At 36.7% G+C, this 17151-nt stretch overlaps 1 protein-coding gene across 2 annotated transcripts in view; it reads right to left on the bottom strand.

The window, feature by feature from the left end:
* Nucleotides 1-17151, bottom strand: part of LOC311614534 (vascular endothelial growth factor receptor kdr-like) — a 234117-nt gene that overhangs the window by 96312 nt on the left and 120654 nt on the right. For both annotated transcript variants that reach the window (XM_084869431.1, XM_084869432.1), the window contains exon 13: nt 11337-11445. In XM_084869431.1, coding sequence (XP_084725557.1) covers nt 11337-11445 — 109 coding nt within the window. The remainder of the gene's footprint in view (nt 1-11336; nt 11446-17151) is intronic.

Here is a 17151-nt window from a genome sequence, read left to right as displayed (position 1 = left end):
GAAGGGAGAGGGGGAGAGAGATAGATACGTCAATGAGAGAGAATCATTGATCAGTTGCCTCCTGCATTCCCTGTACTGGGGATAGAGCCTGCAACCCAGGTATGTGCCCTGACCAGGAATCAAACTATGACCTCCTGGTTCATAAGTCTATACTAAACCACTGGGCAATACCAGCCAGGTTAAAACAAATAATTTCTTAATTCCTTTCATCTAATATCTCTTGCATCACTCTAGGTTCAGTGTTGGTTTTTTAAAAATATATTTTGGGGGTAGGGGAGGTAGAAGGGGGTAAAGAAGGAATAAATGGTGATGGAAAGAAAGTAGGCTATGGTGTTGAACACACAATACAATATATATGTTGTATTGTATTATAGAATTTTACACTTAAAACCTATTTTTTTAAACCCATGTCACTTTGATAAACTTGGTAAAGTCTACGTTTTAATCAATTAGAGCAGTGATATTCTTGATTGAAAAATATGGCTAACAGTTGAGCTGACAGTTTTCAAATTCTGGGCTTCTGTTATCTAATCCACTCAGTAGTGAACCTTCATATCCCTGAACACTAGCATCAAATTGTTGATGCAGAATGCCCATTTATTTAGTCATGTGTAAATGACTGTTGAGCATGGAATAATTGGCCCTCTCCCCTCAGACCAATCCTTCCTTCAAATTTTCCTGTGGTTGAAGACACCTTTTTCCTATAACCAAGAATAAAAACCTCAGTTATCTTTGATCCTTCTCTCCCCCTCACCTTCTACATCTCACTTTCCATCACTTGCCAAATCCTATCTATCAATTGTTCCTTTGACATAACTTTTCCTCACCCATCCTTTCTATCTCTCCTATGTAGCTATCCCATTCTGGGCAGTCATTACCTCATTCCTGAACAATTAAATGCTTCCCTAATTGGGTTGTTCTCCTCCAGTTTCACTATACACCAAACAGTCTCCACAGACCACCTCATTCATCCTCCATAATTTTTATCAAAACCACCATCCAAAGCTTTCAATTACTTCCCATTGCCTCCAAATAAAATTTATATTCCTACCTCACTTATTCAAAGTATACTTCTCTAAGGCTCCACTCTTCCCCATCATTTATCTTCTCCAGAAATCATCTGTTTTGACCTGCCTAATTGTTCCACATGCTCCACAAATATTTCACATTGGGTTATGCTAATCTTCCAATGCCAAGTAAAAATTTATCTCCACAGACAGTTCTTCTCTGTCCACCCACTATTCTCTCTCTTATGCACTTGTGACAAGTATAAAATGTCTATTCATTTATTTGTTCATTTGTTTACTGCTTCTTTCCATCACTGCAATGTAAAGTCTATGAGAAAAAGAACTACATAAGTTTTAGTCAGTGCCATAGTCTTAACATCTAGCATAGTGTTTATCATGTCACAGATGCCAAATAAATATTGCTATAATGAATGACTGTTAATTGCAATATGCATAACTTTTGCTCATGGCACCCTCTTCCCTTAAAATGCCATTACCAAACCCAAACATCTTTGTTTTTGTAAATAATTAGTCATCAATTAGTGTTCTGTTTGTGTGTGTGTGTGTGTGTGTGTGTGTGTGTGTGTGTGTGTTTTAAAGCCCTTTTGGCTATTATGTGCTGCCCAAATTGACTCCTCCCTTTCTTGGGCTAATGCTATCTGAAATTATATACATACCTTGAGGTATTAATCACATGTCTCTCTTTACTATCAGTTTATTTGTAAGATGCTTAAGGATACCTCATGGAGAGTATGAAAACAATTAATATTATTTTACTGTATTTCATAAATTTGACTCAAACTATCACATGATGTATTTTTATTTTTATAAATGTCCCTGAGTCTTTTTCATATATATCCATCTTATCTCTGTCATTAGTTTGTCTTGACTCTTTAGATTATAAAACTGCTTCAAGTAAGGAATCCTTGCTTGGTTATTACAAAGCATTTTATGAACACTCAGCAACTAACAAATGTTTTAAAATGTTATGATTAATGATAAACTTTTTGTAATGCAGTTGACAACATATATTGATGAGGATCCTGTAGAGTAACTTTTGGGCAATGAGTTTAATATAGCTATGATTACTGGCCTTAAAACTATTATAACTTCAGGCACTAAAAGGTCAGAAGGTCTCAGAAAGGTAAACATCCTTGCTTCATGCCAGGTTGAATCATGTTTCCTGACAAAAGTTCTCATGTATGTCTGAAATCTTGAAAGATAAAGACAAAGCCCTGAATTCCATGTTATGAAGGTGTTTTTCAGCTGTAGCCTCTGAAGATATTAATGTCTTATTTTAAAAAGAACTGCATACTGGGATGGATAAAATACTTTATTCTTATAGACTACATTTTTGTGCCCACCTTCCACCAGTTTATATGCTGAGGTTTTAAAATCCAATGTGATGCTATTTGGAGATGAGACTATTTAGAGGTAATTTGACATTTATATGAGGTCATGAGGGTGAAACTCTTATGATGGGATTAGTGGTTTTTTAAGAGGCAGAAATACCAGAACTTTCTAACTACCATGTGCAGAAACAATGAGAAGGCAGACATCTGCAAGCCAGAAAGAGAGCCCTCACCAGGAAACCAAATTGTCCAGCACATTAATCTTGGCCTTCCCCTGACCCAAGAACTATAAGAAATAAATCCATATTGTTTAAGCCATCCAATCTGTGATATTTTGTTATGTAGAGATTTTTAGAGGATACACAAGTAGGTAGGTTACTCTGTTATCTACATTACTGAAATTTACCTGACCAGTGATCCTAACAAGAAGTTATGGTGGTATTGCTGGTTACATTTGAGTCTTTAGTATCCTCTTTCCTCTTTCTTCCATTTGCCCTATACGGCCATATGGATTTATGATTTCAAGTCTGACATTTCAGAGTATGTGCCACTGCCTTTTTTCCCCTATCCCAGCCTAATATAGATATCTCCAATGACTCATACAAGTAAAATACTTGCTTTCTCATATGTTGTATACCCTAGAAACCATGACTTATGGGGACCAGATGAAAAAATTCAAATTTAAAAACCTGGATTTTTCCCCCATCAGATCTTTGAAGGTCTGTCACTGTGAAGAGCAAGCAAGCTGACAGTCTTTGTTTCAACTTCAATGAGTTTAGGAGTGTGGATGGAAGCAAATTTACTATTTGGGAAAGCTTTCTAATAGAGATGCTCCAAGGTTAAACAGGTTTCTTTGGGAAGTAGGGAAATATTTTTATTGGGAAGTAGGGAAATATTTTTATATCACCAGGGACACCCAAGCTGAAGTTGAGTGACTTCTTGGTAGAAATGTGGTTACAATCAAAGCATTCAAAGAAGGGAGAAGAAGTTTTTACCAGGTGATCTAGCAGGATCTTTAGAATCCTGACAATGGGTTACTCTAGGACACTGACAAGAGACAATAAACAAAAGCTTTTCTATACTCTATGACACTGGCCCTTAACTTTCTAGGAGTACCCTCCCATACATTTTGCTTCCAGAAAAGTCAAAAGCTGTCTAGAAAACTCTCCATCTGAAGCATATTAGAAGCACAGAGCATCTTTTGAATCCCAAATAACTTTTGTACATTTCCCAGGTGATTGCCAAGAGTGGTGGAGGGACAGATCCTCACGGTTGATGTCCGAGGCCATCTCCTGGGCCATCTGGAGGCAATTGTGGCCAAGCAGGAGGCAATTGTGGCCAAGCAGGGCATCAACATTTCCAGTGATTTTCACAGAAACAAGTTGAAGTACCAGCTCTTTTTCTATAAAAGGATGAACACTAAGCCATCCTGCTATCCTTACCATTTCTAAGCCCCCAGCAGCATCTTTTGGTAGACCTTGCAAAGCATGGTGCATCAAAAAATCAAGTAAGGCCAGGCCACCTTGGACTGCCTTAAAGTGTTTGATGGAATTCTGTCACCCTATGACAAGAAATAGCGAATGGTGGTTTCTGTGGCTCTCAATATTGTGCCTCTGAAGCCTACATGGAATTTTGCCCACCTAGGGCACATGGCTCATGAAATTGGCTAGAAGTACCAGGAAATCATAGCCACTCTGGAGGAGAAGAGGTAGGAGAAGGCCAAGATCCATTAATGGAAGAAAAAGCAGCTCCCGAGGCTAGGAAACAGGCCAAAAAGAATGTGGAGAAGAAAATTAACAGATACATAGGAGTCCTCAAGACTCCTGAACTCCTGGTCTGAGCCCAATAAAATTGTTAATTCTTCATGCTTGGCATAGTCTTCCCTTCCTCCAACATGGGCCTAGGATTTGAGGGAACCCCAGGGCACCTTTGACCTTAGAAGTCTAAGAACACAGAAGGGACCTTAATTACTGCTGTTTAAGAAAGGCATTTTTTAAAAGTGTAAATGGCTCCAACAGCTGTACAGCATAATTTGCCTGTGACCTACTCTTGACAGCTCTAGGAAATCAACAGAATAGTTAGTTCAATTTTAATGTTTATAAGTAAGCTGAAAACACAAGGTTAAACTTTCCACATGATCAGATACTATACCGTGCAGCTGTTAGGATATGAGGTGACACTTGGAAACAGGATGAACTTGGTGTTGTACAGGTATTAACAAATGCACAAACAGCTGTGGAGTCACCAGAATTGCCCCTTTTTATTTCTCTGCATCTTGTAATCAGAAATGAATAAAAATTTAAAGGAAAAACATCTAGCTGGAAACCACAATGCTATTAATTTTTGTGACAAATGGAAAAGAAATGAACTCATATACGTCAAAGCCTTTGGAGATTTTCCAAAGAGGCTTTAGGTATGAAAATCTCAATTCCAGATTTCTTATGTTTGTTTTAGCTTTGTTGCATCTCAGATACAAGCCATGGCAGGGCCAAAGGTCAGCTGAACCCAAATGATCAGCTAAGTCACTTTAAATGAGCTATTTCCTCCTTAAAACCACAGGTCTCAACCTACAATTTTTTCACTATGAAAATTACAAACCCGCCAAAACTGGTTTGGCTCAGTGAATAGAGCGTTGACCTGCGGACTGAAAGGTCCCAGGTTCGATTTTGGTCAAGGGCATGTACCTAGATTGCGGACACATCCCCAGTAGGGGGTGTGCAGGAGGCAGCTGATCAATGTTTCTCTCTCATCAATGTTTCTAACTATTACTCTACCTTCCTCTCTGTAAAAAATTAATAAAATATATTTTTTTAAAAATTACAAACCCTGATTTTTAAATAATAATAATAATAATTATTATTATTATTATGTTAAGTGAAATAAACCAGTCAGAGAAAGACATATATCACATGATCTAACTTACCAGTATATGTGGAATATAATGAACAAAATAAACTGATGAACAAAGTAGGACCATAGACATGGAAGCATGGAACAGACTGACAGATCTGAGGATGATGAGAGGGAAGGAGGCAGGAAGAGATTAATCAAAGAGCTTTTTATGTAGCCTATAGACACAGATAATAGGTGAAAGCCTGGGATGGGTGACAGCTGGGTGGAGGGCATCAAAAGGGGAAAAACAGGGTACATCTTTAACGCTCTCAACAACAAAAAGCCCAGTGAATAAAAATATAATATTAGATATGTGCTTTTGGTTGCAATGATTTTTTAAAAAATGATGAAATGTTCAATATCTATCTATCTATCTATCTATCCATCTATCCCTTAGTTGGGGCAGAAGAAAGCCATTCAAAAAACATTATTTTGCTTGTAAATCAGAATCCTCATTGGACTTGAGTTATAAATGGGAGAAGTCCCAGTCATTCCATTAGAACTTAGCTTTAAGGTAAAGGAGAGTTTGGAGACTCCATTTTGAGATACTATATTTTTTATCTTTTGGGTGCCTGTGTTTTTAAGACTCAGTTTAGTTTTATCTGGAAACAATGAGTAGCTCATATGCTACCACCACTGTTAGACTCAGACAGAATCCTTGTAGGTTGTCTCATTTGTATTTTGAGCAACAACTAGAAGGGGGTTGATTCTACTTCATTCCACTGCTTTTGGACATATGATGTGGCAGAGAGGCTTTGAATATGACCCATTTATTTTTTCATACTGTCTGCTTAGAAAGATCCTATTCTGCTCAGTAGTCTTTCATGCTAAGAAGCAACTTGCCAAAAGTAAATTCCTTCTGTTATGTTGGGGCTCAAGCTTGTGAGCTTTGAATAGTCATTAATTTTAGACAATAAAGAAGTTCAGTTTCAAACAAAGCTGTGATGGCCCCAGTCTCTATTCACCAATGGAAGCAGAGGAAAGAGTTGATAGGAACTATCTGCAATTATGCTTGCAAAGCCACATCTTCACTAGTATCCCTTGCTGAGACTGTGCTCTGGGCTGTTTGGGATCAGGGTGGGAATGCCCTGTCCTGAATACTTCCTTGTATAGATGGTAAATTTCTCTTAAAACCAAAAGTCACTGTCATGTAGAAGAGCCCTGAGAGCACCTGTATCTTCATCTGAGGTTGCTCTTTTCAGCTAATGCAGCCACCTAAATTGGGCAGCTGAGGTGATTTTAGAAAATGACAGAAAGTTAACAGATTTTTCTGACTCATTCTATACTTGCAAATAATAATAATAATAATAATAATAATAATAATAATAGTCTTAATTTCCTTGTATTTTATCTTTGATTAGTTTAGTTTAAAACTTCTGTATCCTCTGGTTTCTGCTTCTGAAGCTATCAGGAGAGTCAAACTGACTCTAGGTGGGGCTAGGTAAAAGAGAGAAGCAAAATAATCTGAAATGACAGACCCTTTTTCAAGTGTCTGTAAACTTGTCAGAAATGTGCTAATGAATGGACAAAAATATTTATATAAATAAGAAGTTTATAAAATGTCAAAGTAACAGAGGGAAGATTTTCATCCAGAGTATGGAACACTAAGAATAGAGATTCATTCCTTCCTCATCTCCCACACCTCCCACCTTTCTTATCTCCCTCTTTTTTCCTATACTCCTCACATTACGACTTAAGACTTTTAACAAAATCATTGTTATGGAAATACAGTTATATTTTTTTATCACTTTTTTTTTCTGTCATACTATAGATAGAAAAACATTCCCAGAGAAGGGATGTAATTTACCATGATCACACAACAAGGCTTGGCAATGGAACAAAGACTATATCACCAGTTTTCTAATTTCTAATCCATAATTTGCCTATGTGCTCGGACTCATGTTTCCTTACAACCTGACATTACCATATTCTTCTCCTCTCTCCACAGAATAAATTGGATGGGGCATTTAATGGTGATGAAGATGTCTGATGCATAAACAAAGACTTTCAGTCTTTTTTTCTGAGTAGCTTAGGGAAAATCAAGTGTATTAGAGCATGTAACAATGTATAAATCTAGAAAAGGGTGTTTGATAAGTGAATTGCCAGGCTGTTTCCATGGAGAACAGAATGGAGGTGGAAGAGGAAGCTGAAATTAGAGCGATAAAATTATAGTTAAATTTGGTATATTTGATGCATAATTTATAATGGGGTTTGAGGAGTAGAGTGAGTTGCTTGAACAATCCCATCTCCCTTGGGGACTACTTCCCTTATTGTACTGTTGATACATCCATCTTTGAACTTTTTCAGCTCACTTTAACTGTTTCCCATAAAGCTATTACACAACTCCGGAAAGGAGAGAAGTTGCTAATCAGAAAAAATAAGGAAAAGGCTGACTTTCCTGCTTCCATTCTCAATGACTCATTCTTATGTATGTGTGATGGGGGCATCTCTGTCCACTCAGACTCCAATTGCTTGGTATAGCAAGCCACAGTACAATGTTCACACAAGTTCATCTTGATGAGGTCTATGTAGGTGTAGGATGGTTAAGGTAACTATTATCAGGAGTAATATTTTAGGATCCAAATATTCAACAAAACAAGCCTAATAAGAGACATAATCCAGTATTCCGTCTTCCAGTATGTTGTTTCTACTAAAGATAGAGACACATGACTTGAAGGAGAGATGGAGAGAGAAGCCAGGAAGATTTGGACTTAAACTGCCTTTTACTGGCCTCACCCATTTTCTGGCCTAAGTACTCTCTCTAGTTCCAAGGCCCACTGCCTCCTAAAATTATCCTGAAGTGTTTCCTTGTTTGGCTCAGCTTTGACTATCTGAAAATACTTAGTATTATCTGAAAGCTTGGAAACTATGTAGAATTGTGAATGCTGTTTTCAGATCAAGAATACTACTCTCAGAACAAATCCCAGAACACATGCTGTTATTTATAGATTGTCAACTAGAGAAGATCCTCTTTTCTCTAATTTACATAAATCATTCTTACAATGCCATAGTGACTTCATTCCTTTTACATTCTCTCTAGGGTGGAACATTCTAAAAGTTTCTACTCAGAGGGCTTTCTGAAAGTCTAAATGAATTATGTTCAATGTTTCATTCTTACATACATGTATCATCCCTAATAATTCCTATAAGTTAGTAAGGAACTATGAAGAAATGACTCTCTGGGTATGTGTACTTCTATGTGAACATTATACTGTAGCTTGCTATTCCAAGCAATTCTAAGAAGTTCATCTTGATGAGGTCTATGTAGGCTTAGGATGGTTAAGATACTATTTTCAGGAGTAATATTTTAGGATATAAGTATTCAACAAAAACACAGAGAGAACTACTCAAATAAGCTAGAAAGCTGAAGAGAGGGCCTTTGTCTTAGGCTTCAAGGAGTGTAAGAACCTAAACTTATCCTCTGGGAATAGAAGTATAAAGTATTATCAGCTACACAGAAACTGTCTCCGAGTAAGCTAAAACGGGAACTCTGTGGTAATTCATAAGCTGAATAAAAGCCAGATTGGACAGCTCTATGATGCCCTCCTAGAAGGTGATATTTCTTGAGTTTTGTAAAATTTTCAATAAAATAATTTTGAATATTTCAGTTTTAAGCCAACTGAGCTACAGAGAATTAAGGAAACTACCTTTTTTCATCTTTGAATGTGAGCATTGGCAAGAGCACAGAACCTCTCTAAGGCCAGAGTTATGGCAGCGGTGGCTATCAGGGCGTAAATATCTGAAGAGCCAATAGGTCTTTTGTCCTGACCAATCAAGGAGTTTTTCTTCATAGTACCAGTCTTAGAAGAGTTTTTGTTCCCCCCTGTGGTCTTTTTCCCCCCTCTGTGGTCTTTTGTTATAGAAATCGTATCAATTGACTCTATATGGTATGGGTTGGCTTTGTGTTTTAGTGAGCTCAAATATTAGGCAAGTACTTAAGACTCTGCAGCCATGCCACCCAGGCCCACCATATTCCAGCTGTATTTTATTTGTACTTCAGTTACATCAGCTATGAAATGATGATAAGTAGCTGCTTTATTAACTGTGATGAGGATTAGTTGTATTAAACCATTTAAAACACATAGCACAATATCTGGCACTGTGCTCAATGAATGTTAGTTGTGGCTGCTATTATTTTATTATGGTTAGTGCTCAATGCTATTATTATTATTATTATTATTATTATTATTATTATTATTGGACTCAATCAGTCTCCAGAATTTGAAAGGCAGACTCATTGATCTGACATTTACAGAATGTCTTCAAATCTCTTATAGGAAAACCATGAGTGACTAAAAACTCAGCAGCTCTCCACAGCAGCAGCGTTTTATGCCAATAAATTATCCATTATGGTCAGTTCTCCAACTTCTTCCCAGAAGTTTTACAAGCTCTCAGTGGAACAAAACTACTTATTTGTGATAATTCTTCACACTTGATTTATCAAGGTTAACAATCCATAGCACATTCTACAATTTTCTCTGTTGTCACAGCCTTATGTGCCAAGAAAGACAACTTAGGAGTGGGATTGCCTTTAAAAAGTAGAGAGCTAAAAAAATAAAAAATAAAAATAAAAAGTAGAGAGCTCAGTTCTTCTGCTCACTACTCCTCACTCCAGAAGTTTCACTTGTTTTTCTTTAGTTGCCTGGAGGATAAACTACACAGTGATAATTATTATATGACACTTACTAGTGAACAAGAATTATAAAACTATCTAGAGTTTATTTCAGAAATCACTTTCCTATTCAACAACCTTATCACCACTTAAGTTTGATGAAGCATTTGGACTGACCAGGTACCTGGTCACATTATTTCTTCTTTGCCTCACTCTGTCATTTCCCTCTAATGTCCTCGGGAGCAAAATAAGATAGGAGGATAGCACGGAGATATAAATATATACAGATTGCCTATTATAACTCTCCAAAGTACTTCACTATATAGGTTACATACATTTTCTCATTATTGCTCATGGCTGGAGAAGGTATACATAATATTTACCACTTATTGAAGACAATATATGTCAGCTACTTCATAAATACTGTCTCAATTAATCCTCATACACTAATGCTCTGAAGTAGGTATCCTTATTTCCATTGTATATGTGATAAAACATAAGTCAAAGGTTGAAGCAACTTATTTAAGGTTATACAATCAATGAGAATGTAATAAAAAAAGAATTGGCTTAAGAAATTATTTAACTGTGTCAAACTTTTAAAATGTTTGTAATAAACTATAATGCTTTCAGTTTTAAAGAATTATTAAAGTATCATACTTTAAGGAATAAAATAATAATATGATTAAAAATGGATAAATCTTGAGAATATCATGCTAAGCAAAATAAGTCAGAAATAAAAAGTTAGGAACCATAAGATTTCACTCATATGTGGTATATAAAACTAAAAGGAACAAATGAACAAAGGAAATAAGTAAAAACTCATAGACACAGTCAATAGTATTTTGGTTACCAGAGGGAAGGGATTTGAAGGGGTAGTAAAGGATAAAGGAGGTGAAATATATGGTGATAAAAGATGATTTGATTTTAGGTGGTGTTCATGCAATGCAATATAAAGATGATGCATCATAGAATTTTAACCTCAAAGATATATAATATTATTAATTAATGTCACCCAATAAATTTATTTTAAAAGTAAATAAAATAAAATTATAATAAATTAATTTAGTTCTGCACAAGATTAGATATCAATTCCTGAGGTTTTATTCTCATCACCTAAATTATTGACTACAACCTAATTTTAACCAGACATTGAAAGAAGAAAATTAAATCATGATGTTAGGGAGCTGGAAATATTATAAATTAAAGTAAAAACAAAAGAAATCTATTACAGTCAGATTCTTGTTAAGGTGTTAATGTTTTATACTAATTTAATGTGTTGCCTCTTCCAGGACATTAGCATTTCAGCCAAATTCTGCCTTAATCTCAAAAAATGAGCAATATGTTACATATTTTCAGTCAACTTTGCAATCTTGGAGTTGAGCTGGAGGAAAAAAGGGATATTTTCCATGCATCTCTAATCACATCATAGAAGACCATCCATGTCTGCTTTATCCACTCCAATTTAGAATTTACCTGAGACATAGAAATGTATGCTTCTCTCATCAATGCCAACTTTGTTCATAGCTATGCAGTAGTATATACCAGAAATGTTGCTTGTCAATATCTTCAGGGTGCTCAGAGTCTAAAGAAAAAAGCAATGCATTAGTCCCAGTTAACAAGGTATAGTGGTTATTAATGCCATTCACCAGGTATTTTTGATTCTTTCCCCTTTCAGGCACACAGTAGATTTTCCTTCCTGGATCCCTTGTGCTTCAGTGGGGCCATGTGACTAGTCAAAGATTTGATAAAGGAAATGATGTTGGTACTTTCTAAACTAGAGCACTTACCTGCTGTGGTGAAACTCTCCAAGATATTTTTTTTTCTGACATAATGATCAGCAATATTTGAGATGATGGCTAATCTGCCAGCCTGCATCCATAAATGTCTATAATAAAAAAAAGTCCTCTTGCTGATGTGCAGTTGGATATATGGCATGGGCAAGAGATAAACCTTTGTGATTTTTGAACCAATCACATTTTGAATTTGTTTGCTTTCATAGCACAACCTGGGCCATATTGACTAATACATCAGGCTGGAATGTAGAACTGTATTCATTCATTCATTTATTGAATAAACATTTTTTTAAATGGACTGAAATGAGAAATTATTAAATTTCATGGGGACATATACACAAATATAGAATCATTCACAAACTTGCCATATAAGAATTAATTTCCCCAGATCCTAAGATGGTGGGAGGCAGTGAGGGAGAGAGTGTGAGTGAGTGAGTGAGTGAGTGAGTGAAAGGGGAGTGTGTGTAACTGTGGTGTGTGTGTGTGTCTGAGTGAAGAACAGTTAGATCCTGTAATACTTTCAGGGGTTGGTGGACCAAGCTCTTTTAGATGGGGAGCATCCACTACCCCTGAAAGCACTCCTGGGCATCAGGCACTGGCACTGAAACAATGCCATCTTGAATGGCATAGCTTCCATGACTAGGAGCCCAGCCTTTCCACCACACAGACTAACCTCAGACACAAGCTGGGACTCTAGTCACTCAGGCCAAATACCTGCTAACCACAGCTACAGACCCATGTACTCCAGGAATCCAGCCCTCCTGGCCTCAGGCTCCTGTGAGTCCCAAAGTGTGTTCCCCTTCTGCTGATCTGCTGCAGCATCACAAGCTCCGTGAACTCTACTGTGACTCTTGGCACACACTGGGTTCCTACCGACCCCTATGGCCATGCATCCTTGTGCCTGGACTCTCTTCCAAGACTCTCTCCAGAGATTCAGTGCATGCAACACTCCCGCTGACCCACCACAGTGGCACAAATCCAATGCAACTCAGCGTTCTGACCCTTTAGTGATAGCAAAAATAGGGAGACAAAGAAATAACACCCAAAGGAAAGAAAAGGAGGAATAGACAGAAAAGGAACTACTAGTAAATGAAATGGAGGGATGCAATATGTCAGAAAAAGAATTCAGTGTACCAGTAATGGTCATCCAGTTCATTAACCGGATGGACAAGAAAATCAACAATTTATGTAAGAATCAAGGGTAAATCAAGAATGATATAGCTACAATAAAATATATAATGGAGGGTTTCAACAGCAGACTAGGAGAAGTGGGGGACCAAATTAGTGAGTTAAAATGTAGGGCAGAGAACCAAGTCCAAGAACAGAAATTGGAGGAATAAAATTAGAAAGCAGGAGGAGAGCTTAGGGGAGCTTTGGGACAACATGAAACAAAATAACATACATATAATAGGAGTGCCAGAAGGACAAGAAGAGGAGCAAGGATTAGAGAACCTATTTGAAGAAATAATCACACACACACACACACACACACACACACACACACACACACAAAACCAAACAAACAAACAAACAAAAACAAAAAAACAAAAACAAAAAAACCTTCCCTGATTAGGGGAAGAAAAAAGTCACACAACACAGAGAGTTGCAAACTAGATGATCCCCAAAAGACACACACCAAGATGCATCATAATTAAAATGGCAAATGTTAATGACAAAGAGAGAAAGCTGCAAGAGAAAGACAGTTATCTACAAAGGAACTGCCATCAGATTATCAAATGATTTCTCAACAGAAACACATCAGGCCAGAAGGGAATGAAATGAAATATACAAAGTGATGCAAAACAAGGAACTGAATCCAAGAGCACTCAATCCAGCAAGGCTATAATTCAAATTGAAGGGGAAATCAGTAGCTTTGCAGACAAAAAACAAATAAACGAAAAACAAAACAAAACAAAACAAACAAAAAAAAAAAACGAAGGTAGTTTATCACTACCAAGCCACCAATAGAAGAAATGCTAAAGGAATGCTGTAAAAGAAGAAATAGAAAGGGAGGAAGGGACACAGGCATAAAGAATAGAAATGTCTACAAACAAGTACTTATCAATAATAACATTAAATGTAAATGGATTAAATGCTCCAATCAAAAGACATCAAGTGACTGAATGGATAAGAAAACATGACCCATAAATATGCTGTCTACAAGAGACCCACCTTAGAACAAGGGACTCACACAGACTGAAAGTGAAGGGATTAAAAAATATCTTTCAGGCAAATGAAAATAATAATAAAAAAAAGGTGGGGTAGTTATACTTATATCTGACAAAATAGATCTCAAAGTGAAGATCATATCAAGAGACAAGGAAGGCCACTTCATAATTCTAAAGGGATCAATACAACAAGAAGATATAACTGATAAACATATATGTACCCAATGCAGGAACACCCAATACATTAAAAAAAAAAAACTTCTGAAAGATATCAGCAAAGATATTGACAGCAATACAATCACAGTAGGAAACTTTAATAACTCATTAACATCACTGGATAAACCCTCTAGAAAAAAATCAGTAAAGAAACAGCAATCCTAAATGACTCTGTAGGTCAGATGGATTTAATGAACATCTTCAGAACATTCCATCCCAAAGCTAGAGAATATACATTCTTCTCAAGTGCACATGGGACATTTTCAAAGATAGACCACTTTTTGGGACACAGGCAAAGTCTCTCTAAATTCAAGAAGATTGAAATCATATCTAGCATCTTCTCATATCACAATGGCATAAAATTAGAAATCAACTACAATAAAAACAATTACAAAAGTTCAAACTCTTGGAGGTTAAATAGCATACTATTAAATAATTATTTGGTTACCAAAGAGATCAAAGAAGTAGTAAAAAAAAAATCCTGGAAACAAATGACAATGAAAACACAACAACCCCAAATCTATGGGACATAGTGAAAGCAGTCCCAAGAGGGAAGTTCTTAGCAATGCAGTCCTACCTCAGAAAACAAGAAACACTGGTAATAAACCATCTAACTCTACAATTTGATGAATTAGTAAGAAACCAACAAGAAAAGCCCAGAGTGAGCAGAAGGAAGGAAATAATAAAGATCAGAGTGGAAATAAATGACATAGATGCCCCTCTCCCCCCCAAAAAAAATACAAAAGTTCAATGAAACCAAGAGCTGGTTCTTTGGAAGGATAAACAAGATTGATGAACCTCTAGCTAGGGTCACCAAGAAGCAAAGAAAGAGCACCCAAATAAATAAAATCAGAAATGAAAGAGGCGAAATAATAATAGATCCCACAGAAATACAAAGAATTGTAAAGAAAATACTATGAGCAATTCTATTCTAACAAACTGGTCAACCTAGAAAAAAATGTACATATTTCTAGAAAAAATAAGACTTTCCAAACTCAATCAGGAAGAATAAAAAAATCTGAATAGGCTGATAACTATGAAGGAAATTGAAGCAGTAACCAAAAACTTCCAACAAACAAAAGCTCTGGACCAGATGGCTTCACAGAAGAGTTTTACCGAACATTCAAAGAAGAACTAAAACCTATCCTCCTCAGACTATTTCAAAAAAAAAATCAAGAGGAAGGAACACTTCCAAGATCTTTCTATGTAGCCAGTAGTACCCTAATCCCCAAACCAGATAAAGATACTACACAGAAAGAAAATAACAGGTCAATATCTCTGATGAACATAGATGCTAAAATTTTCAATAAAATTCTAGCAAATCGGATCCAGCAATACATTAGAAAGATCATACACCATGACTAAAAGAAGGATCTCAAAGCATTTGCAACAGCATGGATGGACCTGGAGTGTATTATGCTAAGTGAAATAAGCCAGTCAGTAAAAGGCAAGTGTCACATGATGTCACTCATATATGGAATCTAATAAACAAAATATACTGATGAACAAAATAGATCCAGAGACATAGAAGCATGGAAAAAACTGTTGAATCTCAGAGGGAAGGAGGGGGTGGGGTATTGGTAGGAAGAGCTCAACCAAAGAACTTGTATGCATATATGCATACCAATGCCCAGTGCAGGTATTTGTGCACATTGAAAGGACATTAATTAAAAGGTAGCAGTCAGGGTGGGACTGGTCAAGACGGTCTGGACACACCCTGGAGCCAACCTCCCATGACCCCTCCTTGGCCAGCCACAGATGGAGTGGTACCATGGCTCGAAGGCGTCCTTCGGCCTGGCCTGTGGGGATAGAGCCAAAACCAGCTCTGCGACATCCCCCAAGGTGTCCCAGATTACAAGAGGGCAGTTTTTGGGTGCGGCACCCTAGAATCAGGCTCCCTCCTCTCTGGTTCCATGGTGCATCACCCGAGAACCGCTGCTGTTAAGTCACTGCAGCTTGGCAGCTCCTGCATTGAGTATTTGCCCCCTGGTGTTCAGTGCACATCCTAACTACTGGTCAACACATCTGCCCCCTGTTGGTCATTGCATGTCATTGTTACCTGTCAGATGGTCTGATGGCCACTTAGCCTTTTATGTATAGAGATTCCATGGACAAGGACAATAGGATGGTGAAAAACTTGTGCAGGGAGTGGAGGTGAGTAAAAGAGGTCAGTGGGGGAAAAGAGAGACATATACCATACTTTCAACAATAAAGATTTAATAAAAAGGTGTAAAATAATAAAATAATATCTCAGACATATCTCATAACTATATTTTTCTGATATATCTTCTCTATCAAGGGAAACAAAGAAAAACAAACAAACAAAAGGGACTATTTCAACCTAAAAAGTTTTGCATAGCAAAGGAAACCATCAACAAAATGAAAATACAACACACTGAATGGGAGAAAATATCTGCCAATGGTACATCTGATAAAGGGTTAATATTCAAAATTATAAAGTACTTATACAAGTAAACACCATAAAAACCAAACAATCCAATTAAAAATGGGCAAAGTAAAATAAGCTAGTCAGAGAAAGACCAATACCATATGATGTCACTTATATGTGGAATCTAATCAACAGAATAAAGAAAACAGAAACAATGACACAGAGAACAGTCTTATAGCTGTCAGAAGTGAGACTGGTATGGGGGCTCAGTGAAAAAAAAAGGTGGATGGAATAAACACTATCATATCTATCTATCTATCTATCTATCTATCATCATCTATCATGTATCTACTAGGTGTACTGGTTAACAATGCAGATTTTTTTCAATAGATGGAGTCACACATATGTTGATATATATGCGATTTGATATGTATACTATTTTGATGTATTGACAACAAGCTTCAAAACTTCATATGTCAAATTTTCTGAAGGTGTTAACATCATAGATATTTTTAAACAGATATTTTAAAAATGTCGAATTTCATGCCACAAAAGATCATTTGCGGGAATCCTTAATTCATTACTTTATTTTGAAGAAAAGTGCTGCTGAATACTTCAGGAAGCTGGGTAAATTATAGGACATTGAAAATATATAGAAGAAGATACAAACAAATGGACGTGATAGGGGAGGGGCATGTATTAGCAATAGAATCGCAGGTGTT

Source organism: Pipistrellus hanaki (assembly GCF_964339955.1).
Source record: "Pipistrellus hanaki genome assembly, chromosome: X".
Taxonomy (NCBI): Eukaryota; Metazoa; Chordata; class Mammalia; order Chiroptera; family Vespertilionidae; genus Pipistrellus; species Pipistrellus hanaki.
The sequence above is the reverse complement of the archived record's forward strand: the minus strand, read 5'-3'. Positions and strand labels throughout refer to the sequence as shown.